Raw genomic sequence first — 26,755 nt, 5'->3', positions numbered from 1 at the left:
GATGATCCAAATGGAAACTATGATTCATAACATTTTTTAACAAATTTAAAAAACTGGAAAGTGTGATGTTCAATAATATTCAATACCCTTTTCTCTGAGTGCAACCGGTTGCCTTCAGAAGTTGCCTGTTGATTGTAATGACTAAACAGAGTCTGCCTGTGTGTAATCTAATCTCAGTACAAATCTAGCTGCTCTGTGACGCCTCAGAGGTCGGTTAAGAGAATATTGACGACATCATGAAGTCCAGGAAAACATCAGAGATGAAGTTGTGGAGAAGCTTAAAGCAGGCTTAGACTTTGAACATCTCACTCTTCAATCCATCATCTGGAAATGAAAAGAGTATGGCACAACTGCACCCCTACTAACACATCTAAACTTAGGAAAACACTGATCAGAGATGCAGACAAGATCCTCAGCTCAGGTGGAATTCAGCAGTATAAATACTTTTGAAAGACACTGTACATGCTCACGTAGGGGTTTTTGGGGTTTTCTTTAGTAGATGGTCTTTCTCTTGCTTGCATTTGCAGCTGAACTCCTTCGAGCAGCTCTGCATCAACTACACCAACGAGAAGCTGCAGCAGCTCTTCAACCACACCATGTTCATCCTGGAGCAGGAGGAGTACCAGAGGGAGGGCATCGAGTGGAGCTTCATCGACTTCGGCCTGGACCTGCAGCCCTGCATCGACCTCATCGAGAGACCGGTTAGTGACAATGAAGCCCGGTATGAATTACATTATCAAAAGCTTTAAAAACACGCTAAACTCTTCATACGTTCAAACTATATTCCATTTTAATTTGATGTTATGTGATGAACCAGGAGTCTGCAAACTGTGTCTCTTTTCTCCTCTTACAGTGTCTCTTAATATTACTTTGTCAAAAATTAAAACCAAAGAGGAACTGAAGTTGGTGGTTATCATCAGTTCAGCATCTTCTGCCCCTATTCAGTAAATAAAGTACAATAAATAACTACAAACTACAGAGCAATATCTCCAAATGAGAAGTTAATAGCAGTTAGCAGCAGCTAACATTTGTAAAATTAAACAAGGCTAAAATGCACAACATGGTAACAGTAAAAAACATTATTCAAGACGTAAAGAATTACTCATGAGACACTTCATATGAATAAATTTGTCTAAAATACATGTTGAAATGCAGTACCTGCATAGAAAACACAGAGCTGATTCTAAAACATACCACAGTTGACGATGGAAACAGGAAAAAAGGAGGAGGAGCTGTCGGTTACCGGTTGCTATGGTAACCACCAACTGCCAAGAGCAACATAATATACGAGTAAATGTCTGGAAAACAACTTGTTGACCAAATAAAATAAATTCAAAGAACAAACAAGCTAATTTTGACAAGTTTCACACCTATAATGTTATAAATAAACACAACTTTGATGTAAACCATTTCATTTTGGGTTGTATGTTTAGGACCGTTGTTACACTGGAAGGGAAACTTTCTCCCTGCCTTTGCTGTTGTGTCCATTGATTTTTATGATTCGGTTTCTTCACTAATGTTTTTTAACAAACCTCTGAGCCATGTGTCAAGTTCTCCTTTGTGTCAGTCTGTCAAGGAAAGGTGGAAAAGGAGAGAAGGTTTAAATAACTTTTCAAGGAACCGTATTGTCACCATCCTTTTTGCCTAAATCCTAAATCATCATTTAGAAAGAAGTGACGTAGGCCATTATTTTAGGAAGGTTATATGAAAGACACAGCGGGTGAAGAGTAAATCGCTGTGTTTGTGCAGGTGAGACTGCACTACTGTGCTCTACTGTGGGAATGAAATGTTTTTGTTTTTCCTCCAGGCGAACCCTCCAGGAGTGTTGGCTCTGTTGGATGAGGAGTGCTGGTTCCCCAAGGCCACAGACAAGACCTTTGTAGACAAACTGATCCAGGAGCAGGGAACTCACACCAAGTTTCAGAGACCCAGGCAGCTGAAAGACAAGGCTGACTTCTGCATCATCCACTATGCAGGAAGGGTAGGCTTCGTTACTGTTTGGGTTACTAAACGCCACACTTAGTAGGCAGTTGATTTTATCTTTTGGAAGCAGATTTGTTAGAAAATTAAGCTTCTATTAAGTCACAATTAAGCCTGCCAATTCTTTATCTTTGAATAGCTGTTTGAAACAATGATGCATCATGTTCTCTTGTGGGATTTCCAGTGAATACTAAGGCCTGTTTGGTCAGAAATGTTTGGCAGTAAGAAACGCGATTGGCCAAACAGACAGGCCTGCTGAGGTTCACATCTGTTCATATTTATGTGGCATTTGGATTTACAACAGAATGTTTCAGAACAAAGCCAAATGTTCACTGATGATGTAAAAGTTATCAATGAAGCTGAACCAAAAGAGAAGCAAAGTGAGATTTTTACTGCAGATGCATATAAAGCAGCAGCTGCGATTCCACTGAACTTAAAATTGAGAAAATTGGTACTAGAGAAATACATTTGATAAATAAAAACACATCCAGTTGGAGCTGGTTTTTCAGCCATATTGAAATTGGTATATACAATAATCAGCTTATTGATTTTCATCTGTTTCCAAAGTTTAATTTCTTTGTGTTTTTGTTTAGTTTGTGTGATCTTACTTTACGATACAGTGAACCTAATCTCTATGAAACCATGTCCTTGAAAGATATTTTGGGCATTTTATAGTATCCTTACTCTACTGCCCGTACTGTATATCATAAATAATTGCTTAGTAACTTTATTTCTCTGTATTTTACTGAACTAAATCCTGTTTCTTGTTCAGGTTGACTACAAGGCAGACGAGTGGCTGATGAAGAACATGGACCCTCTTAACGACAACGTGGCTACGCTTCTTCATCAGTCAACAGACAAATTTGTGGCTGAACTGTGGAAAGACGGTAATTTGCTTCCTTAAATCTCAACGTAAACTAGAAAGAATCCATTTAAAATCCACGTCCAGTTAGATTCATTTGTTTGTAGCTTTCTGCTTACTTACAGAGCTGTGAAAAGGGGTTTCATCTCCTTACATCTGCTACTGTTGTTGCTTTTTTGTAAAGTTTTAGATGTTTGAGCTCAACTTTTAATATAACCTGAAGGAAAAAATTGTTTTTTAAATGATCATTTAATTTAATAAGAGTTAAAAAAAATCTTGGACAGGGATTTCCACGGCATCCATTTTAAGTCAAAACTTTGACTAGGCCACTCCACAACCTTTATACTGCCTTTTGGAGCCAATCAGAGTCAGACTTGAGCTTAAGGCATTAAAACTCTCCCATAAATGTCATTTTTGCACCTTATTTATTCTGGGGGTGATTTTGGTAAAAAGGAATAAGGATCTTGACTGTTGTTTTCTACATCTGTGGATAATATTTCTACAACTTGGTTTGCTGGCGTCCCACGAGTTTTGAAATGGTGTTGTCTTCCTGTCCAGACAGACAGACGTCAAAAACTTTATCAATTTAATTTCTTTAGTTGGGCGGATCTTTCCCAAGTAAAACTATCAAAGTGCTTCTCGAAGACAAAATATAAAATCTTTACATAATAAAATTTTTATTAAAAAGACAAAATAAGCAAATGCAGATAATAACCAGTAATATTTGTTCCTAATGAAAAATATGCAAAACTCTGAGGAGTGATTCTCTAAAATATTAAACTTGTTCCCTTAGATTAAGACTAACTTTTGATTTGAGGATCTGAAGCTTGGAGTTTCACGTTTCAGTCTATTAGGAAGGAGCTTGACTCTGCAGGCTGCTGAAAGTTAAAGTCAGCAGTTTAACATGAACTCTATTATGAAGTGATAAATCATTGAAAAGACATTAACACAGGAGTGATGTGAGCTCTGCTGCTGGTTCCTGTTCAAAGTCTGGCTGCAGACCTCTGGACCAGCTGCAGACGTGTGACAAAAGTCTAGACATCAGGAAATAAAATCATGAATAATCACCTCATTCCTGTTTTGACACTTAACTTTTTCAGTTTGGAAGTCCATTTCAAATGATCAAAACTGGGTTTTTTTTGTTTTGTTTGGCCTTTAAGAGGCATTGATTTGTCAATGTCAAATTTATTTATATAGCACTTTAAAAAAAGGCATAGAACTGCACCAAAGTGCTGTACAAGAATGACAACAACACAAATGAACAAAAACAAAGTATCAAACACTAGTTCAATTAAATGCCAAGGAATAAAAATGAGTTTTAAGAAGCGATTTAAAATGATCCAGGCTGTGGGCAGATCTAATTTGGAAAGGTAGATTGTTCCATAGAAAAGGAGCAACAGCAGAACAGTCGTCTTCACCTCCGTCAGGCAGCAGATTTCTCTCCAGGTTTTTGATCACTCATTCTCAGTGTCAGCTCAGCTGAAAGGAGATTTATTTCCTTTAGTCGTAGAAGTAATTCAGACGGTTTAAAGGTGCCAAACTGTGTCATATTCATAAAACTGAAGAAAGATGCTCTGAGATGTATTAATAATCTGTCCTATGTTAATTTTTATGAGAGGGTTTATCCTTATTTATGTTATTAGACAGGTTCTGTTTAAATGTTTTGATCTTACATTTCATGGTACAGATCAGGTTGGTGGTTAATTGTTGCTTATTCCTAAATTAATAAGGGGGAGGGGGCAATTACATTTTTACTTACTAGGGTCAAACTGGCTTAAGAAGTTGTTTTTCCCTAAACCTGGTTCACACAGCAAGATTTTTATGCCGATTTTCCCTTCCAACAGTCTTAAGGATGCTCTGATTATCATGACGGCTCTTATAGGTGACCTATTATGCTTCCTGGAACAGGTTAGGATAGATATGTGGGCTATGCAAAACAAATTCATCACAGGAGGTCCTGTGATTAACTATTTTGCACAAAGTCATTCTTATATAATGAGATTTTATTCTGCTCTTGTCTGCCTATTTTGAGTTGCTTGAGGGCCTCCTGTCACTTTAAATCCAAATAAGCTGCTGCTGGCCACGCCCCAACTCAACGTTTACACTCACACGTGAAAATGGCTGTGAAAACATTTGCTATTATACAACCATACATCATTGAAAAGCAAAAGTGGAGCCTCCTGCACAACCAACAAGAAAGTGGTTTCCAACAAAACTCTTGTCTTTTCCAGCAGCCACTGTGCAGCGAATGCAGTGGTGAAGCCAGCTGACCAAATGCACTGGACCTCCATTTGGGTTGCTAGGTAACTGTGTTGGGTGTGGCTGGGGTTCCTAGGTATCGGCACAGTTCCCTTTGAATGTGACTTAACAATTGGAAGGTTTTGGAAAACGACTCATTTTCCAGACACAAAAAATCATTAACTGATTGCCAAAAAACAGCTGTGTGTGTTTTTCTTTTAGTGCCTGTTTTTTTTAGAAGCAGCAGTAGAGACGCACATGGAATAATAATAATAATAATAATAATAATAATAATAATAATAATAATAATTTTAAAAAAGGCAAAATGTGAATTTTTCATAGTAGTTCTCCTTTAAGAAAGTATTAGGAGATATATCTGTCGTGATCTTGGCCACTCGAACTGACATGAGGACCACTCCAATGTAAGATCAGGGATATTCAGCATGTTGGATCGTCTTGGCCCAATATGGTGTCTCCTGAGGACAAACAAGCAACGCAGCCTGTTGAAATGTGACGTGTAATCAATCAGAAAGCACTGAGATGGAAACATGGAGGGTAATCATAACAGAAGACAAAACGGCAGATGTGGTGCAACAGGAAGTCCGGTTTATGTCAAACATCCTTTTGTTTTTTCTAGTCCACAAACAATCTCCATTTCTTCTTCCTCGGCAGCCAAGCTTGTTTACTCTGAACTCGCGTTGATTCCTGTCTGACGTCTGAATGTTGGCGAGTAAAATCTCCCCATGTGGCTGAAAGGATCAAACCTGTTAAATCTATAATTTCTATCATCATGAGTGATTTCTGTCAGGTTTTGATATTCAACCGAAACTTTCCAATCTCGCTGTACAAGATTTCCCTCAGAAAACTTGCTGAGCCCGGTGGTTGGGTGATATATATATATATTTCCATTTTTTATGGTTTTGTTGGCTCTAGTGGCCTTTATTTGAAAGTAGTTCAACAGGAAAGAGGGTAATGAGAGAGGGGAAGACATGTGGCAAATGTCACCATGCATGGAGTCGAACCTGTGACCACCAGGACTAAGGCCTCAATACGTGGGTTGTACTTTACCCGTGCTCCACCACAGCACCCAAATTATGTGTTATTGAAAGATTAGAAGATTAATACCTAAACACCAAAGTCTTAAAAGGGCAAACATTTTAAAGAAAAGCTTAAATAATTAAGCAATGCTCAGCCTGGTGGGGGCACAAGTCAAGCCTGATGGCCCGCCAGGCTTATAATACACTGAGGGAAACCCTGCTGTGTGAACCAGGTATTAGTAAATAAAACTGCTATTTGTATTTATTTTTTATTTGAGTTAAGATGTTCAAGATATGAAACATCTTAACTTGTAAGATGGAAAATCTTTTCCTCAGATCTGCAGCTTCCAGACACATTATTTCTAAAAGCTTCTTCTGTTGTTGAGCTGTTGCACTTTTCTGACATCTGAAAAACCACCTCACACTCAACACCTCCTCCTCTTCTCTGTGTTGCAGAGATTCAGACCATTCAAAGGGCCTCATTCTATGACAATGTCACATGTCTGGATGAGCCAGAAGGTGAATGACTGGGTGGCACCGCAGCAGAACTGGGCCAAAATATGAATTACTGCATTATAAACCAGAGGGTGGATATAATCGCTTGTTAAACCAGATGATTTGGAGCATTTTGGTGTATTTTTGCCCAGATTTGCCTGTAGCTGGTGCTGTGAATCATATAATATCTGAAGTGACTCCCATTTGCTTCCATGCTGCATGACTCCTCTGACCCGGCCAAAAGCAGCAGCACCTAGTTGGGAACTAGAATGATGTGCTTCCCTTAGTTCAATTAGTGTGTTTTAATTGTATTTTTGTGGGCTTATGCTAAAGTAGTCCTGGTGCTTTGTAATGAGAGAGACGTTCGGTAACAACCAAAGAATATTCAGTGACATGATCTCTCGCTGCAGCTGCAGAAATGAAAACCAGATGCTGCTTTTGTTGTTTCGCTTTAGCTCTGAGATCATAATGAAATCTGCAGCCTGCAGCCATGGATCATGTTTGCTCAGGTGCAAAACTTCCACCAGACTGCGACTTTTAATTTGAAGGAACCTGCTAAGGCATAAATATGTGACATCATTTATATTCAGCAAGCGGTAAAATCGATACTTACAGAGGGAATACATCCAGTTTAACTGTGTTTGTTGATTAGTGTATTTTATTTTTCCCTTTTTATGCAAACAAATAACAAAAGGACCAGAAAATATGTGGAATTAAATTAAATACATGATTAAATTAAGTTCTTATGTATGCTAACACAGTTTAATCTACAGCAGCTATTGACATTTCAAAAGTCAATTTATCTAATTTTTCTTTAAATTCGACTTCCTTCAGTTTTAGAATAAAGGTAATTATTCCCATCAAAAATATAATATGGAAAGTGCAACATCTTCATACTTCTTAATTAAAAAAACAAATTCACACAAATCAGAAGGTTTCAAACTTTTTTTCAGTGTCATACAACGAATTAATTAATCATTTTCTTTGTACAGCGCCGTGCAAAAGTTTTCACACCCTTGGAACATTTTCACATTTTACAACCACAAACTTAATTTAAAATTTTCCTGGAGTTTTATGAAGTGGGAAAATACAACTCTCAGATTTCTTTACAAATAAAAATCTGAAAAGTGTGGCATGTTAGTTACTGGTGTGTAATATAAGAATAACATGCAACCTTCAATCTGTTTCAGCTGCAAGTCTGCAGAAGTTATCAAAATAGCTCAATCTGAGCAGTTAATTTCAAGTGTTGTCAGTTGAATTTAGTCTTGGAATTTGACTAGGCCATTTTAACCTGAATATAATTTAAACCCTTTCATTAATTATGGCTGATTTCTCTGTTGAATCCTGGATTTTTGTTTAGTTTATTTGTAGAGAAACTTCTTCCACATACCCTCTACTTGACTTCTAAACACATTTATTTAGATTTTTATTTGTTGCTGATTCTCCTTTTTTTTTCACTTCATAATTATTCCCTTCTTTTTGTTGGTCAGTTGCACAAATTTCTAATAAAACTTTAAAGTTTGTGGTCATAATGTGACAAATTGTGACAATGTTCCAGTGACTGTAATTAGACTTTTGGGAAACACTGAAATTACTTATCCTGCTTTTGGAAAAGAAAAAGAAAAAGCTACAGCCAAGTGCAAATACTCGTCAATCATCCTGAAAAAAATCAAAATGTTGAGAATCTCAGCTGTTAGCGGGAATGTGATACCAGGATCTTAGCGCTTCCCTCTGAACCCGGAGGAGACCCAGTAGATGCAGCCAAGCGCTTTTCACCTCCATGTCCAGAAGCTCTAGCTCTAGTCCTAGACTGCTGTTGTTTTTATTTATCTTTCCACTCCTGGTCATTTGGAGACCTCATGTCTGTAGCTGCGTTTCCATTACAAATATGCGCAAAATTGTTTATGTATTTACTGTGATATAAATACATAAACTATCCTTTATCTAACATTTCAAATAAAATAATCATGTTTATTAATACAAAATAAATAAGGATGTAAACAGTGACATGTCTAAAATGTTGGGTAATTATGCTCAAATTTGCATGAAACATTAGCTCATATGTTGCAGAAATTTAAGAATCTAATCTCTGAAATCTGTTTCTTTAAATGCAAAACCAATCTATACGTAACAGTTGTTGACTCAATAATCACACTAGTGATGTTAGCATCCACACTTTAACGGTTGCAATTAACAACAGCGCTCCTCTCACAACCGAAAGGAAAAACTACAGTTCTCGCCCCGCCTCCCATTACCTCACATCCAACACATGCGCAGTAAGCTACTTATAACTTAAAAATATTACTCAAGTAAAAGAAAGAAGTACAGTGCAGTAAAACTACTCTTATAAGTACCTTTTATCTAAAAAAGTTACTCAAGTAAATGAAACCATACTACCCACCTCTGAACACAGGTAAAGAACATCGGTAGCCTATACAGTACAGACCAAAAGTTTGGACACAACCGTGTGTCCAAACTTTTGGTCTGTACTGTATGTGTCAAGAAACTTAACATGATATACTGGCACTATTTAGCTGACATTATCTGCATCCAACAGCATTACTGGACTCACTCTGTTAGCTTTGGGGGAAAAAACTGTGCAACTTTCTTTACCTTTTGCTGGTTTGCTGCCATGATACTAACACACACCTGTGCCGCTCTGCACAGCAGCAGCAGGTCTGCTTTGCTGCCGTGCAGAGGTGTAAAACCGACGCGAGCTCTTCAGCGCTCAGGTTGCGTTTAAAGGCGGCTCGGAAAAACACTGAATTGAACAGTTGTGACAACTGAAAAAAGGGCACAGATATGGAAAGTGCAGGAGACCCTATGGTATCAAATTGATATAGAAATAACAGGAAGTTGTCCACTCTGACATAAAAATAAAAAACCCAACCTCACTCTGTGGGCGGGCAGTGCCCTCCCACACCTGCCTCCTCCCACTTCCTGTCTTCTTCATCTTTTCCATGATGTTGTTGTGATCAACATGATTATTGTTGATCACATTATCATGCAAGCGCAAAAACCTACACTTTTTCAAAATTGCCACATTTCTAATGGGCATATTTATTTTTGCAGTTCAAATTTGTGTAAGTTTAATATTAATGGAAACGCAGCTGCTGTGATGCTGCCTCCTGTAAGCCTCTGCTGTCCTAACAGACTGTCTCCGTCTCTGTCTGTGTCCCCACCAGTGGACCGAATCGTGGGTCTGGACCAGGTGGCCGGGATGAACGAAACGGCGTTTGGCGCCACCTATAAAACCAAAAAGGGAATGTTTCGTACGGTGGGGCAGCTCTACAAAGAGTCGCTCACCAAACTCATGGCCACCCTGAGGAACACCAACCCAAACTTTGTTCGCTGCATCATCCCCAACCACGAGAAAAGAGTAAACTTTCACCTGCAGATCAGAACTTATATTTGTTTGTATACTCTCGTCTTTTTTTGTGTCTGGGATGCTAAATGTGTTTGGGTCCGCAGGCCGGTAAGCTAGAACCTCACCTGGTTCTGGACCAGCTGAGGTGTAACGGAGTCTTGGAGGGAATTCGGATCTGCAGACAGGGATTCCCCAACCGGATCGTCTTCCAGGAGTTCAGACAGAGGTGAAGAACTGCAGTTTTTTCAACTGTTTCTGTTCCCCACTTAGTGTAAATATTTATTGGTGTAATAAATATTTACACCAACCTGGTGTAAATATTTATTACAGCCAATACTTGTGTCTTTTATTTTATTCGCAGATATGAAATTCTCACCCCCAACGCCATTCCTAAGGGATTCATGGATGGGAAACAGGCCTGTGAGAGAATGGTAACGTCATTTTTTTTAGTTTGTTTTGTAGTTTTCTCATTAAGGCATCCATTTAGTTAGCTCAAAAATGGTTTAAAAATTAAATCTCAGATTTTTAATTTTTTTTCTTAATATGCCAAATTTGATTTCTGGCTTTTTTCATAACTCTTTTACTTTTTTTTTTTTTTAATAGTAAACACTGGGTTTTTATTTCAATCAGTCTTTTTTTTGAGTTGACATAAGTTCGAAGTTTAAATAAATAGAAGAAGTAAAACTTGCTTTCGAAGTTAACATCAAACTGATCGGTGAAAAAAAAATCCAGATTTTCCAAAAATTAAAACTCGAAGAACAGAAAATCCGATCAATCGTTAAAACCGATTTATCACTCAGCCCTACTCTCTGCTTTTCTATTGTTTTCTCAGATTCAGGCCCTAGAGCTGGACCCAAACCTGTTCCGCATCGGTCAGAGTAAGATCTTCTTCAGAACCGGCGTTCTGGCTCATCTGGAGGAGGAGCGCGACCTGAAGATCACCGACATCATCATCTACTTCCAGTCCGTGTGCCGCGGATATTTGGCTCGCAAGTAAGAGCTGGATCTTTACTTAAAAACGGGCAGATTTTCATTTTCAAGAAATTATATTTGAGATTTCCCTTGCAGATATTTCCTGCACACTTTAATATCTATTCTGATTACATTTTAATTATTTTTTAAAGCATTCAGAAACCTAACATTACAAAAACTTATCGAGTATTTTTGTCTACGTTGTACCACACAAATCGTATTTCACATGAAATAAAACAAAACAGTTACAAGTAACTTTCACGTAAGATATAGAAGATTATCTTAAATAAATAATTCATAAACATTTTTAAACGTTCTAGTTATAGGTGACGTAATCTACCAGTGGAACGGAAATTTTTTTTTTTAAATGTCTCGTTCCACTGGCAGATTATTTCAGTTACAAACATTTTTTAGAGATTTTTTTATTTTCTTTGTATATTATATTTTAAGTATTTAATTTGAGCAGGGAAGTAATTTATGTTAGCATTATTTCTTTGTGTTGTTTCAGTGTAGTAGAATATTTATTATTCCTAACTGCTCAGTTACTTGTTAATCTGTGTAATATATATATATATATGTATTTATATATATATATGTTATATCTTCTATTTTATATATTACTTTAGTGTTTTGTTCCCAGACCTCTCTGTGTGCAGGGTGAAACATTTCAAAGCATGAACTCTTGTTATATAGGGTGCCTACATAACAAGTCTTATGTATGTCTTATGTAGAAGACATTATTAATAACATGAATAAGTAACTTTATATAATGGTGAACTGAAACTGTCGTTTTTTTAGTCCATTTGTATTATTTTTATCTCCAAAGTGCTTGAAAATGCCTGAAAAGTGCTTGAATTTTACTGAGGGGTTAAATGTACAAACCCTGAACCTTTTTCTTTTCGTTTCTCTTTTTTCCTTTTTCTTAGAGCTTTTGCTAAGAAGCAGCAGCAGCTCAGCGCTCTGAAGGTCCTCCAGAGGAACTGCGCTGCTTACCTGAAGCTGCGGCACTGGCAGTGGTGGAGGCTCTTCACCAAGGTGAGTCCTCAAAACTGCAACAGCGCAGAGGTAAACTTAAGGAGTCGAATGAGGGAGACATGGGTTCGGTTCTGGTTCTGTTCCAGGTGAAGCCGCTGCTTCAGGTCACCAGGCAGGAGGAGGAGCTGCAGGCCAAAGACGAGGAGCTGGTGAAAGTGAAGGAGAGACAGCTGAAGGTGGAGAACGAGCTGGTGGAGATGGAGAGGAAACACCAGCAGGTAAGAGCATCTGCAGGCCGAGTAAAGTTTCTAATCAAGGTAATGTCAGAGTCTGTAAATAATTAATCGCCTTTTAATTGAAAATTACGCAGAAATAAATTCACATTTCTAATTCAAAGACCCTTTTTAATAGCCTCATAAGCCCAACAGCAAATGTATTTATTGTTTTTAATCTGTTTTTAGTCTATAACTTCAGCCATTAGATTGATCCAAAGTTCTGTTTTACTCATTCAATAAACTCTTTCGAACGTTTTAGGAACTTCTACAGAAATGTTGCTGACATTAGCATCTGCGTTGCTGCTACATGTTTAGCATTGAGATGCTATCTTAGGCTTGAATAGCTTCTCTGATAGGCTAACTCTTTTTGAATAATTTCCACACAACAATAATCTTTCCCAGCCTCTCATCAGGTTGTTTTTTGAAGCATAAATTAAGTCTGAAAGGGCCAAGAAAAGCAGCTTTGCCATCCATCAATGTTGTTTGTGTATGTCGCTTCATAGTCAGATTTACGGGTGAAGCAGAAATGCATGAATAGAAGGATTCTTGCTGGAACAAAGCTAAACCGTCCCACCCCTACTTCTTACTGAATATAAATATTTACACTTGAAATAAACCTAATTTTAATTTGAGTTAGAAAAGTTAACAGTCCTGAAGCTAAAGAACAATCACATTTCCCAAACTGTTCTTCTTCTCTTAGCTCCTTGAGGAGAAGAATATTCTCGCGGAGCAGCTCCATGCAGAGACTGAACTGTTTGCTGAAGCGGAAGAGATGAGAGTTCGCCTCCTCTCTCGGAAGCAAGAGCTGGAGGAAATCCTGCATGACCTGGAGTCCCGGGTGGAAGAGGAGGAGGAGAGGAACCAGAGCCTGCAGAATGAGAAGAAGAAGATGCAGTCCCACATCCAGGTCTGTGCTGCCCTTGTTTTTATTTTCTAATCTTTATAAACTGCTGTGTTGTCTTTTCAAAAAGTCAAAACTTTTGTTTCTCCCTTCACAGGACCTGGAGGAGCAGCTGGACGAAGAGGAAGCTGCGAGGCAGAAACTGCAGCTGGACAAAGTGACGGCCGAGGCAAAGATCAAGAAGATGGAGGAAGACATTCTGCTGCTGGAAGACCAAAACTCAAAGTTTCTCAAGGTGAGGAGCGTTTCCTGTTCAAACAGGAAATCATCATCAAAGGTTTCAGCACTTATATGTTTGGATCCCTTCTTGGTCAACAGGAGAAAAAGCTGGTGGAGGACAGGATCGCTGAGATGACGTCCCAGCTGGCAGAGGAAGAGGAGAAGGCCAAGAATCTGGGCAAAGTGAAGAACAAGCAGGAGATGATGATGGTTGATCTGGAGGGTGAGTTTCTAATTACCAATCAATAACAAGAAGGCTCTGAGTCGTTTCTTCTTCCTAGGAAAACGCAGGTCTTTTCATTTCTGAATATCAACTTGTTTTCTTTGCATTATTTGAGGTCTGGAAGCTCTGCATCTTTTTTTGTTATTTTGAGCATTTCTCATTTTCTGCACATAAATACAAAATTTTTGTTTGGATTTTCAGAGACATGTTGTCAGTAGTTCATAGAGTAAAACACCAATGTTCATTTTACTCAAACATAAACCTATACAGAGTAAAATCAGAGAAACTGATCATTTTAAATGGTCTCTTAATGTTTTCCAGTGCTTTATAGGGCACATGAGTAATATATATGAGTAAAAGTGAAATCTCTGATTTTTCATACCAGATCCGATTTCCAAATGTAAACAATTTTTTCTCACTTTCTTTTCTAAAAAGAAATTACAAATATTTTCAAAAAGTGGCTTTTACTTCAGTCGTTATACTATTAGGACTAGGCTGCAAGAAGTTTAGCTTAATTGCAAAAATACAATAATATTAGAAAAATAAAGACACAATTTTACCAGAAGAAAGTTTTAAAATTATGAGAAAAGTCATTTAATGGATAATATTTTCTTTCATGTTGAAGTTCTCATAAAATTATCATTTCATTCTCAGAATGTTCTAACTTTATTCTCACATTAGTAAAACTGTACTCCTGTTTTTCTTAATTCTCATTAAAATAGTAATAATTATAATAATAATCTTAGCCTGTGTTTTTGACCTGAATTTAAAGTCCAGAAAAATAGAAGCTGTAAAAATACGCTCTTCGAACAAGATGGCCGCCCTGCGCTTGCTGACATCACTCTGAATTATGAAAACCAAAGGAGTGCACTGATGGGAAAAATAATCCAGATTTTCCTAAAATTCTATCTTCAAAAACTCAATTAATCAATAAAATCCTTGTTGAGAATTTTCCCATTGGAATTAATAAAATATGTTTATATTCAAATTTTATTGGAAAAGTATCTTTATTTTTCTAATTAAACATGTATCAAACTCATGGCCTGTGGGCCAAATCCGGCCCGCCACAGCTTTTTATCTGACCTCTATGCTCCAGGCTAAACACCAAGTGAGCTTAAATATTATATTATCAATCAAATCAGTGCGATTTTTATCTGTTTACTGTCAAATTATATCAATCAGTCCCTCCTGTTTCTTGAGAATTATTGTGGAAATTTTCGCAAAATCAACAAATTGCCACAAAAATCAGCTTATTGCTGATTTTTCTCAAACACTTACTTACTTGTACTGAACAGCTTCCTCAGTCTTTATTGATGTCAGATTATAGTCCATGATCAATACAGCGAGGAATAAAAGGTTGCATTAAACGTCACAAATTAGTGCAAATATTTCCAAATTAGTACCACAAACACTTTGATTTTTATTGCAAAAAATCTCAAAATCCTGGAAGGACTAAAAAGATGTTCAATAATATTATTTAATTTTAAGAATTTATTGATATTCTACCAGTTTTTGAACAGGTTTTATCAATACATTCTGGCGCAGCCGGCCCTTTAAGAGCATTTATGATCTTGATTTGGCCCAAAACAAAAATGAGTTTCACACCCATGGCCTACATAGATTAAATACACAAATTTAAGCCTTTGTTTCCGCTAATTGAGGTAATTTTCTGCCTGCAGCTGATGAAAACACAACATCTCAGATTAGATTGATGCATGTGATTGTCCTCAGAGCGCTTAAAGAAGGAGGAGAAAACGCGACAGGAGCTGGAAAAGGCCAAACGCAAACTGGATGCTGAGACCACCGACCTGCAGGATCAGATCGCAGAGCTTCAGGCGCAGATCGAGGAGCTGAAGATGCAGCTCACCAAGAAGGAGGAGGAGCTGCAGGCTCTGTTAGCCAGGTCAGTCCACAAGAAAACGAGACAGAACTGCAGCGGCTGCTCCACTTCTACTGAAAAATAGTTTCTTTAGTATGCTGAATATATAAAAACAGTGTTTATGTTGATAGTGGAGCCTCTTGTAAGTCTCAGAATTCACATTCAGAAAAGTAAGATGACATTTTTCTGTTTTACTTAATATCTCTGAAACCTCTGAATTATATCATAGCCACTAAACTGCAACGATGATGGACTTTATGGCTTCAGTTTGCACATTAGAGTTGTAATTTGTGGTCACATTCTGCACAGCTGGGAACTTTTAGCTTCGCCATAAAATTTGACAGCCTGACATGGTTTCCGTCTGAGGATGTTTCCACGCCAGGATAGTTTGGGAGACTTGATTCAGTTGGGCAGGAGGTGCTGAAAGATTTCACATCTTCATTTGGTTTCCCTCAAGTTGGACCAAACCGCCTGATGGCGTCACGCAGTTACAGCATCTGTTTGGTCTGGGGAACAACCAGGAAAAACGGCGAGCCGTTCAACATGTTGCTCAGTAAACATGAGAAAAAGACAGCAGAGCGCAGAAGATCATGCTAGCGAAAATATAAACATTTATATTATTAGTGGTAATACATCAAATTAATATAGGTTTATTTATATGTTCCTAAATAATACATTACTTCTTCCTAGTTGTGGGCACTGCTATCTAAAAAGCTAGTTATGGTAACCTTAATGTTAAACTAAATATTAGTTGCACTAATGTAACTACTACTAATTCTAAAGTCCACTACCAAGATGGTATTTAGTGGAAGCTAATGCTAAATGCTATACCAGTGTGATATTTAGCAGATGCTAATGCTAAAGCACTACACTAACAATGTATTTAGTGAAACCAATGCTAAATGCTATATCAACATGGCATTTAGTGAAAGCTAATGCTAAACGCGATACCACCGTGATGTTTTGTGGAAGCTATTGCTAAAAAGCAGTAGCTTGTTAGCAATAGCCAAAAAGCTATTGCTAAATACCAGCTTTCACATGGTATTTAGTGAAAGCTAATGCTAAAGCTAAAGTGATATGCCAGCATTGTATTTAGTGAAAGCTAATGCTTAAACTCTAAATCGATGTGGTATTTTGTGGAGGCTAATGCTAAAGAACTTTACTAGCATGGTATTTAGCAGAAGTTAGCAGTTCAGCCAAAAAACACACAGGATATCAGTTGATTTTAAATAGTTTACTTGCATTCTGTGTAGATAATACACGTAATCTGCTGCACTGCATCATGGGGGGAGAACATGAGGAGAGGAAACTGCTGCATGAACAGTGCACTGCAAAATGAGAGTACAAATATAAACAGATGAATACTTGAAAAAGTCTTAATACTGGATAACCAAAGCTTCATCCCAGATGTCAAACCTTATTCATCTAAAAGTTTTCAAAATAAAAAAGTTAATTATCTCTTTAGAATTTAGGGGAAGCTAATTGAGCTAAACACTTCCAAAGTTAGTTAAAGCACTAAATTGACAATTATTGCTTCTATTAGTGCATTAGCTCACTAGACACACTGCTTGCTTTACCACTGTAAGCACTTTCAATCGACTTCAAACCTCAGTTTTTTGCATAAGCTGTCACATTCGCCCAGACTGAGGTGTTGGTTGTAATCAGTGGAGAAAAATTGTCTAAAATTAGCAGCTAAACAGATTCAAGATCACATCAAGATATTTTTCCACCTCAAACATTCTTTCAAAAAAGACAGCTGAGGCTCTCCCTCGCCAACAAAACGCACTCCTCTGACCCGAAGCCTCGTTGCACAGCGCTGGTCTCGGCGTTGCTCATTTCAGCCTCACACACAGTCTATCTTCAGAGAACAGCCCTACATGCCGTATCCATGGCAACAGCACTGTAGGGATACAACAGAGTCCTTAGCAGAAATAGACGTTTGAACAACAAAACACACGAGTGAGTCTGTAAGCGGTTAACGCTCTCCCTCTGGGTTTCTCCGCAGGAATTTCCTCCAATCAGAGACGCAGAGAGAGCTTTTCATTTGATTACAGATAACAAACATTGATTGATGCTCATGTTTTAGTTTTTATTTTCCTGCACATGAAGGAATTAAGCGCTGGATGACTAATTTATTCATAATTGTAGCTGGGGAAAAATGTATTCTTTGGTCTTACTTTCTTATCTCCAGAAAAAAAAAATCACATTTGCTGTCATTTCATTTTAACCGACCGGCGACCCAGACACGAGGTCTGACCGTCTGACCGTCTAATTTTACACACAGGAATCCTGGGGTTTAGTCCCAGCCTTCATTAAAGCTCCACGAGCCTCATCTTGAACTCTTCAGCAAACAATCGGGCCGGTCTTCGCCTGGAAAGTGGGGCGCCATGTTTATATGAAAGCCATTAGTGGCTTTAATCAAACCATTCATGTGATCACATAAGTGGACCTTTATAGCATCCAGACAGGAGAAATTTATAAGTGAGGAATCTGACAGGGAGGCTCAGAGCGCCGCACCGTCTCAGTACGGTTCTCTGCACTGCCATCGTGTGGCAAAGAGGAATAAAGTTACATTTTATTAAGTATTTATCCTCCTTAATTTACTCCCCATTCCAACAAACTTCAGCGTATTTGGACTCTATCTGATAGAGCAACAGCACATAAACATGAAGTGGCAGGAAAACGATACTTTTGGCAGATTTAGGTTTGTAGTAATCGTCTAATTTGACCAGCGTTTCTTCTGACTGGATGTGTTTTTGGAATGCCATCTTGAATCTGCTATCGGAAGATTATCATGAAAATGATTTATGGAGACATGCAGAAATCTGGTCATGAATTATAATAATGGTTTAGTGGTTATGAACCCAATAAAGACAGAGAATTATAATTTCAACTAGCCAGTTCAGGACGGATTAAATTACATTTTGATGAAGAATTTGTGTGGAAAATTTGGGGCAGAACTGGATCAGCCCGTTCCTTCTTCTTGAATCGTTTGTAGGTTTTACATATTTTTTTTTTAACAGAAAATAATTTCATTTTTCATGCTTTTTATCCTTTATTTCTTCTGTTGGAATCTTAATTGGAAAAGAAGGAAGAAAGGAGGGAAAACTTCTCTGTTTTTCTTTATTTTTCTCTCTTTAATCTTTTCTTGTATGTTTTTTTCCTCTTTCTACTGTTTTCATTGTTTCTTTTCTTCTCCTTTATTCTCTTCTTCTCTTGAACGCAAATATTTTAAAACCTAAATCCAACAGGGTTGTAAATAATTTTGCTCTGATTACATAGATGTTTGCAGAGTTCCTTAAAATCAATGAAATCTTAGGGAAACATTTAAATTCAGATTTGTCTGGGTCAATTCTACTTACCACCAGTTTTCTCTTCAACTGGAGCTGCAAGTCTTTACCAGCTGCTCACATTGGATGCTGACGTTTTTGTCCAATCTTTGAAAATAATTCAAGTTTAGTCCGATTGGATCAAGAGTAGAAATTAAATCTAGAGTTCACATCTCTTCCAAATATTTGCCGTTTCCTCAACAGAGGGATGCATTATGGATTTCTTTCAAAAATATTGATTATCTTCTTATATCTTTTTTCCTATGATAAACAGAGATGGGTTGAGTATCCAAAAATTATATTCAATTAAGAATAAAAAGGTAATTGGTGAAAAGATAACTCAAGTACTGATTGATTGATCGAATTATCAGTCATTTAATATTTAAAATTACATCATCAGACGAACCAACATGTAAAGGTAAATGGACATTTTGGTATTTCAGGGACTAAAATGCCAGTTATTTGTATAAGCAACAAAGAAATGATAAAAATCAGTCAAAAGAATTTTTTTAATTAGTTTCTTTCAATAAAAAACTTAGGAAACTTCAACAAAAACTACAGGAGTGTTTCTGGTGAATTCAGTGGGTAGAAAATCCAGTGTAAGAGCAAGTAAGAGTAGAAATGCTTCATAATACAATTACTAAAGTAAAAATACAAGTACATTTTTCAAAAAAGTTTCTCAAGTAAATGTAACTAGTTACATTACTCTCCTGGCTTTTCGTTTTGAATCTTCTTCCTTCAGCGGCACGTCTAAGTATTTCAGAGGATGTTAGAGGCCTGGTGCCACTGCTTGAAAATAATCAGATTTTTTTAGTTTCTCACCAGGAAAGCCGATCCTCCGTTCACAGCCGCCTATATTGAACACGTATCAGTAAAATCCTGCATTAAAAAGCTTGTGTGCCTGCGTTTCTCCAACCAGGAGTGACGAGGAAGCGGCTCAGAAGAACAACGCCTTGAAGCAGGTCCGTGAGCTGCAGGCGCAGCTGGCCGAGCTCCAGGAGGATCTGGAGTCGGAGAGGATCTGTCGGAGCAAAGCGGAGAAACTGAAGCGGGATCTGAGCGAGGAGCTGGAGGCTCTGAAGACGGAGCTGGAGGACACGCTGGACACCACCGCCGCCCAGCAGGAGCTCAGGTGCACGAGCGGGACCGACCTCTGGGCCAGAACCCACAAGTCAGAAGGACGTCGGAGCCAAAATAAATCTTTTCTTACCTACTCAGCAATAAATTAAACATGCAAGATTTTGGTTAAACACATAAAGTAGTGAGATTTGTCATAGATAAAAAAAAAAAATTCTTTTGCAGGTTTGAAATAATAAATTTTGCAGGGATCAATTGGAAAAGAAATAGAAGAATTTTTGTCATTTCTGAGCAATAAAATGAGGATTTAGGTCACTCAATCTATGAAAACGCTTACTTTAGCCAAATTTAGTAGATTAATTAAAAACAGATGGAGATGCAGTAAAGTTAAATTTAATCAGTTATTTAATTAATTCAAATGTTTATCTATAATTAAATACATTTCTCATTTATTTAATTATTTTTCAAAATTATAAAATTTATTAACTTAATTATTTTTAATTTGGTTTATTTTTTCATTTAAATTCTCTTTAGTCTAAATATATAGAATTTTTGGACACTCCTTACCTGAACAAGAATACGTGTGAGAAAATAACTGCAGATGTTTTGTTGCCTCATTTGAAGCCAACATTCATTCCCAACCCTCCATCTTATGAAGAATCACACAAAACTCACTCCGCTTTCTGAAGATGTGCTTTATTATCGTCTCCTCTGGGTTCGATATCCAGGTCAAAGCGAGAGCAGGAAGTGGCAGAGCTGAAGAAAGCCATAGAAGAAGAATCCAAAAACCACGAGGCTCAGATCCAGGACATGAGACAGAGGCACGCCCAGGTTCTGGAGGAACTGTCCGATCAGCTGGAACAGGCCCGCAGGGTGAGTCTGCTGCTGCAGGCGGCGCCGGGCGGAGCGGGACAAAATACCCAGAAACTAAACTCCAGTTAGAGCAGCTCTGCTGCAACAAATGTTTACTCAAGTAAGCAGCCAAGAAATTACTCAGGAGTAGAAAAGTGTTTGGTAAAATGTTTACTCAAGTTCTGATCAAATAATCAATCATTTAATCTTGAAAAATTACATCAGATGGATCAAAATATAAAGTTAAGGGGAAATTTTGGTATTTTAAGGACAAAAATGCCAATAAGTAGCAAAAAATAACTAAATCAGGCAAAAGTAAATTTTTCCAAATCAGTTTCTTTTAATAAAAAGGTTTAATAAAAAGCTGCAGCTGTGTCTCTGTGTCTGGTGAATTTTGGGTTAAAATATGTTTGTTTTTCATTCAGTGGGAAGAAAATCCGGGAATTTTACTCAAGTAAGAGTAGAAATACTTCATAATACAATTAATCCAGTAAAAAGTAAAAAGTACAGCGCAGTAAAAATACTCCTAAAAGTAATTTTTTCAAAAAAGTTACTTACGTAGAAGACAAAAAAGAAAAAGTTTTATTTATATAGCACTTTATCAGCAACAAGGCAGTTCAAAGTTCAAGTGCATGTAATTGAGTAAATGTAACTAGTAACTCTGCTGATGGGGGACACGGCGGCGTCTGACCGGTTCTGTTCTGCGCAGTTCAAGGCCAACCTGGAGAAGAACAAGCAGTGCTTGGAGAGCGACAACAAAGAGCTGGCCTGCGAAGTGAAGAGCCTGCAGCAGACCAAGACGGAGTCGGAGTACAAGAGGAAGAAGGTGGAGGGCCAGCTGCAGGAGTTCGTGGCTCGAGCCACCGAGATGGAGCGGGCCAAAGGAGAGCTGAGCGAGCGCTCCCTCAGGCTGCAGGTAGAAACACGCTGCTGCCGCCGCCGCCGCCGTGCGCTGGCTCCCACGCCGAAACCCGGCTCACGTCACGTCTGCTTGTCTGACAGACGGAGCTGGACAACGTGTCCGCCTTACTGGAGGAGGCCGAGAAGAAGGGCGTCAAGCTGGCGAAGGAGGTGGACAACCTGAACAGCAAGCTGCAGGACTCTGAGGTTCGATCAGTTTGGACAAAATGACTCCAGCATGATTTTGTTTGAAATTCAAAAAGCTACAAATGGCTGTGAAAAGTGAGAATTCATCTATTAAACTGACTGAATATTAATATTTTTCATCTAGTTTGTAGTGTAAATATCTTAGTTACTTTAAATAAGACAAAACTAACTTACAAGTAGCTTTTTAGCAATTTATAGCAGCTTTTTAAAGACCAATAATTCCTTAATATTGATGATAAAGTACTAAATCCACTGGCAGATTATTTCATTATGGAAAAATAATCTGCCAATGGTAACATTTACTTTTTTTAAAAATAAATGTTAAGAAATTATTGACTTAAAACAAGCTCTTAAATCTGAACACTACTTGTAAGTTAGTGTTGTCTTATTTGTGGTGTGTTAATATATTTGCACTAGAAACAAAACCAAAATTAACAAAAATGTTGTTTTTTTGCAGTGAATACACATTTTTATTTCCTTATTGTAAGTGTCTTTTTCAGCCTGCTAGTTTACTTTTTATATAAAATTTTAAATAGTTTCAGACGTCTGTGTGATTTTTGTCCGGGTTGATTTAAGAAGTGAGCTTCTGTTGCTGCAGGTAAATGTTCTAAGCTACAAAAAAGTAATTGATATTGATATCTGATAATGCTGCTCTTATGGTAGTACTTACCAATATTTTATTTTGTCAAATCTTTTATTTAATTTCTTGATTGATCATCAGAATAATCAGTAGATTACAGGATTACTAAAGTAATAGTTGCAGGTTGCAGGATCTCCCGCCACTTGGGCTAAGATGCTAAAAAAAAAAAAAAAAAAATGTTTCTAAATATGGATAAATTTATACCAACATGCAGGTTTTGCATATTCTATTACACAGGTTGTAAACTATGTGCTTTTTTTTCAATTTATACAAATATCTACGTCCTGTAAGCACCTTATGTTGGTTTTTATTTTACTTTCAAACCTTAAGAATAGAAATAAAGATGTTGTCTCTTTCAGGAGCTGCTCCAGGAGGAAACGCGTCAGAAGCTGAATCTGAGCGGCCAAATCCGCCAGCTGGAGGCGGAAAAGAGCAACTTGCTGGAGCAGCAGGAGGAGGAGGAGGAAGCGCGCCGCGGCCTGGAGAAGCAGCTGCAGACGGTTCAGGCTCAGGTAGGACGAAGCCACAGCTGCTCCTTTCAGGCGTCCGAACTCAGAGGCAGGATGGAGCTGGAAACATCTGAGGCTGGTGTGAGACACCTGCAGCAATTCAGACACAGATTGCCGAGAAAATGTGAGTCAGATTTGGATGAGTCTCGGCAATCATTAGTCAAGCAGAACTGGAAGCATTAGAAAGCAACACTTGGTGCAGGCGTCTCAAAGAAACACGATCCTCAAACTTCAGGCCATGAACGAGAAAACCTGAAGAAAAGGGAAAAAATTCAGAGCCATTTACCAGAAAACTGTTAAAAAGTCGTCATCTGCTCTGCTTGTCTCTTACTTAGTTTTTTTTGGTTTTGTTTTTATTTTCTATTCAAGCAGAATAGTGAACACCACATTTACTTTTGAGACACCGGTTTGTGAAGAATTCCTAACATTTTTATTAATTAGTTTCATTAGTTAAATATTGCTAATTTTTTCTTACTTTTTATTAGTTATAGAAGTAGTTTTTAATTTTTCATACTTTGGTTAATTTTAAGTTGCAGAATTCATGAATTGTAATTACTCAATAGGAGATGACATTTTCAAAATGTTTATTCAATTATAGTTGGAAAAACCAATCGACTTTATTTTATATGTTTTTTACCAACCTGTCGCCATTTTGCACCACCAGGAGGATTATAGAGCCGTGATGTAATCAGCATCTGTGGATAAAAGTAAATCAGTTCAAAACCCTAATAAATAGATTCATAAACATGATAAAGAAGGATATAGTTAGTTGTATAAATGTACAATATCGTCACAGTTAGTTGTAGTTTTTCCCCATTAATTACCGTTTTTATTTATTTTAATTAATGTTTCAGTTTTTCTTATTTTTAGTCCTGATCATTTAGAAACGTCACTATCGGGACCTTAATCTTAATCTTAGTATCAGGACATCTTCAGTTGTGTATTTTATTCATGTCAAATGTTTTTTCTGCAGCTGTTTGAGACGAAGAAGAAGCTGGACGAGGATGTGGGCGTGATCGAGGGCCTGGAGGAGGCGAAGAGGAAACTCCAGAAGGACGTGGAGCTCACCAACCAGCGGCTGGAGGAGAAAACCATGGCGCTGGACAAGATGGAGAAGACCAAGAACCGGCTGCAGCAGGAGCTGGACGACCAGATGGTGGACCTGGACCACCAGAGGCAGATCGTCTCCAACCTGGAGAAGAAGCAGAAGAAATTTGACCAGGTAGAACCGAAGCCGAGAGATGGACGTTTTTTATATCACGTTCTCACTAAAACCAGGAAGATAGAGCACATAACACCAGTTTTAAAGTCTCTCCACTGGCTCCCTGTAGCTCAAAGAATAGACTTTAAAATACTGTTGTTAGTTTATAAATCACTGAATGGTTTAGCACCACAATACATTAAAGATTTGCTGCTGTTGTATCAACCTTCCAGAACTCTCAGGTCTTCTGGTTCTGGTCTGCTCTGCATCCCCAGAACCAGAACCAAACGAGGAGAAGCGGCATTTAGCATCTATGCACCAAAAATATGGAACAAACTTCCAGAAAACTGTAAAACAGCTGAAACACTGACTTCCTTTAAATCTCAACTAAAAACCCACTTGTTTAGAGTTGTATTTGAAACGTAATCAATTACAAATTTAATGACAGAATCTGACTTAATGTTCTGTTTTGATTGTTGATTCTGTGTTGCATTGTGTTTTTGTGTTTGATTTGATGTAAAGCACTTTGAAATGCCTTGCTGCTGAAATGTGCTATACAAATAAAGTTTGATTTGATATCTTGGGTCTGAGTTTAAAGGTTTACTTTGTGACGTCGCTGTTAGATGCTGGCTGAGGAGAAGACGATCTCGGCTCGGTACGCTGAGGAGCGCGACCGGGCCGAGGCGGAGGCCCGGGAGAAGGAGACCAAGGCTCTGTCTCTGGCCAAAGCTCTGGAGGAGGCGCTGGAAGCCAAGGAGGAGCTGGAGCGGTTCAACAAGCAGCTCCGCGCTGAGATGGAGGATCTGATGAGCTCCAAGGACGACGTGGGGAAAAACGTGAGCAGCTTTCGACATGACATGTTAGACCGTTTTATTTACCGTCAGGGTGCAGGTCAGAGGTTACGTAAAATAAAATCTTTATATTTAATCTAAGGGCTGGGCGGTGCAGCTTAGAAATAACATCTCCGGTTGTTTTTCATACCAGATGATTGTTTGCTAAAAAAGAAATTACAATTGACAGAAAATTTGTGCTGTCAACAATTAAAATTTCTAACCTGGTTAATCCCAGGGTTGCTGCTGTTTTCAGTGATTACTTTTGTAAGAAACAGGAAAAGAGTCCCGTAGAGAAACAACTGAAACAGGAAAGGACATTATTCAAACGTCAGCACAAGGATGTCCTAAAAGTACAGAAGCCTGAGTTGACAGCACTTTTAAAAAAATGAATGGTGTTAAAACAATGTGAAATAATGCAGAATAAACGCGTTTATTTTGACAGCCTGGCAGAAAATATTTAAAATTTTATTTCCTCCTGAGTATCAGAAATAGAAAAATAAAATGTCTCAAATCTTAATTTCTAAATGTAGTCATAATATTAGCAGAAGAATGTCTTAAAGGTACAATAAAAAGTTGTTTTAATGAGAATAAAGCTTTTACAGAGTTATCGGCTCAGTCCGTCTCGTTCTTTATTTGAAATAAACTCAGTCACTTCAAAGTCCTGCTTTGATGCTGATGTGTTAAAAGGTTAAAGTCTTTATCTGTAAAATCGATACCAAAGAATATCTTCACAAGTTGCTCAACATTTCATTTAAATCTTTTAATTTTCACTTCAGAAAACTATTTCAGTCTCCTAATATTAAACTTTATTTTATTTTATTTTTATTCCGACTTTATTGTTGCATGACTGTACAGTTGTAATATTTTGACTTTATTCTTGCAATTAGTAAAAATAAAAAAATGTTAGCCTCAGAGGTTGTGCTAAACGTTTTTTGTTTTCATTTTGACCGGCAGCATAAAAAAAAAATTGGCTCTGTACTATTTTTACCCGTCAAATCACAACCCTATTAGCATTAGGCTAATAAGCCTCATTTTGTGCGGTTTAATTAATTTTCAGCTAGTTGAACCGTGAATCCAGATCTCATCACACAGAAAGCAGATGAACGCATCAAAGGAAACTTTTCCTCCGTGACAGAAACCACTGACTGTGGCCCCAATAACCTGTAATAAATTAAATTAAATGACTCCACTTAAATTACCTGCACTTCCCCCGCTGCGGTCTGAACGCACAGCCTCACAAATTCCTCCTGGTTGCATCTGCAGAGAAATCTGCGCTGGTTCATCGGTCAGTTGGATCTGTCTGATCCAAACCGGTCAGTTTTTTTTTTTTTTACCCTGTGCGCTTTTCCGAGGATTATTTTGCGTGGTTTCGCCTCCCAGAAACAGAAATGTTGCGTCTGCCAGGCTTCTGAGCGTCGCTCTCCTTCCGGGTGTAGGGTAATGTCTTCCAGCTTCGCTTGTTAAAACCGCAGGATGAATTAAAGTTCAATTCTTCACAGTGGTGCATCGGTTGTGCAGCGTGCTGTGCATGTCACGGTCTAATTAATTTCTGCACCTTTGTTTATTTCCTCAAGATAAACACCCGGCTCCTCTGTTTAGACTATAAATGGATTAACACAACATTGAATTCTCTTTAGTTTTCTATGTTCCGTCTGTACTGGAGACTGGAATTAAACGCGCCATTTTGTCAAACAAGATGGCCGCCCTCGGTGTTCTGACATCATTCTGAGCTATGGAAACACAAAGAGAGTGTTAGTGGGAAAAGATCCAGATTTTCCAAAAAT

At 37.9% G+C, this 26,755-nt stretch overlaps 1 protein-coding gene across 5 annotated transcripts in view; it reads left to right on the top strand.

The window, feature by feature from the left end:
* Positions 1-26,755, top strand: part of LOC122830232 (myosin-10-like) — a 72,039-nt gene that overhangs the window by 35,603 nt on the left and 9,681 nt on the right. For all 5 annotated transcript variants that reach the window (XM_044115426.1, XM_044115425.1, XM_044115423.1 and 2 more), the window contains 20 exons: positions 528-701; positions 1,808-1,981; positions 2,753-2,867; positions 9,798-9,991; positions 10,084-10,205; positions 10,341-10,410; positions 10,812-10,972; positions 11,878-11,986; positions 12,073-12,204; positions 12,902-13,108; positions 13,200-13,337; positions 13,421-13,544; positions 15,276-15,447; positions 19,672-19,884; positions 20,558-20,702; positions 21,391-21,597; positions 21,684-21,788; positions 22,788-22,940; positions 23,911-24,159; positions 24,762-24,974. In XM_044115426.1, the coding sequence (XP_043971361.1) occupies positions 528-701; positions 1,808-1,981; positions 2,753-2,867; positions 9,798-9,991; positions 10,084-10,205; positions 10,341-10,410; positions 10,812-10,972; positions 11,878-11,986; positions 12,073-12,204; positions 12,902-13,108; positions 13,200-13,337; positions 13,421-13,544; positions 15,276-15,447; positions 19,672-19,884; positions 20,558-20,702; positions 21,391-21,597; positions 21,684-21,788; positions 22,788-22,940; positions 23,911-24,159; positions 24,762-24,974 (3,177 nt within the window). The remainder of the gene's footprint in view (positions 1-527; positions 702-1,807; positions 1,982-2,752; positions 2,868-9,797; positions 9,992-10,083; positions 10,206-10,340; positions 10,411-10,811; positions 10,973-11,877; positions 11,987-12,072; positions 12,205-12,901; positions 13,109-13,199; positions 13,338-13,420; positions 13,545-15,275; positions 15,448-19,671; positions 19,885-20,557; positions 20,703-21,390; positions 21,598-21,683; positions 21,789-22,787; positions 22,941-23,910; positions 24,160-24,761; positions 24,975-26,755) is intronic.

The sequence above is a fragment of the Gambusia affinis genome, linkage group LG04, assembly GCF_019740435.1.
Source record: "Gambusia affinis linkage group LG04, SWU_Gaff_1.0, whole genome shotgun sequence".
NCBI lineage: Eukaryota > Metazoa > Chordata > Actinopteri > Cyprinodontiformes > Poeciliidae > Gambusia > Gambusia affinis.
Note: the sequence above shows the minus strand (reverse complement) of the source record. Positions and strands in the feature narration are given on the sequence as shown.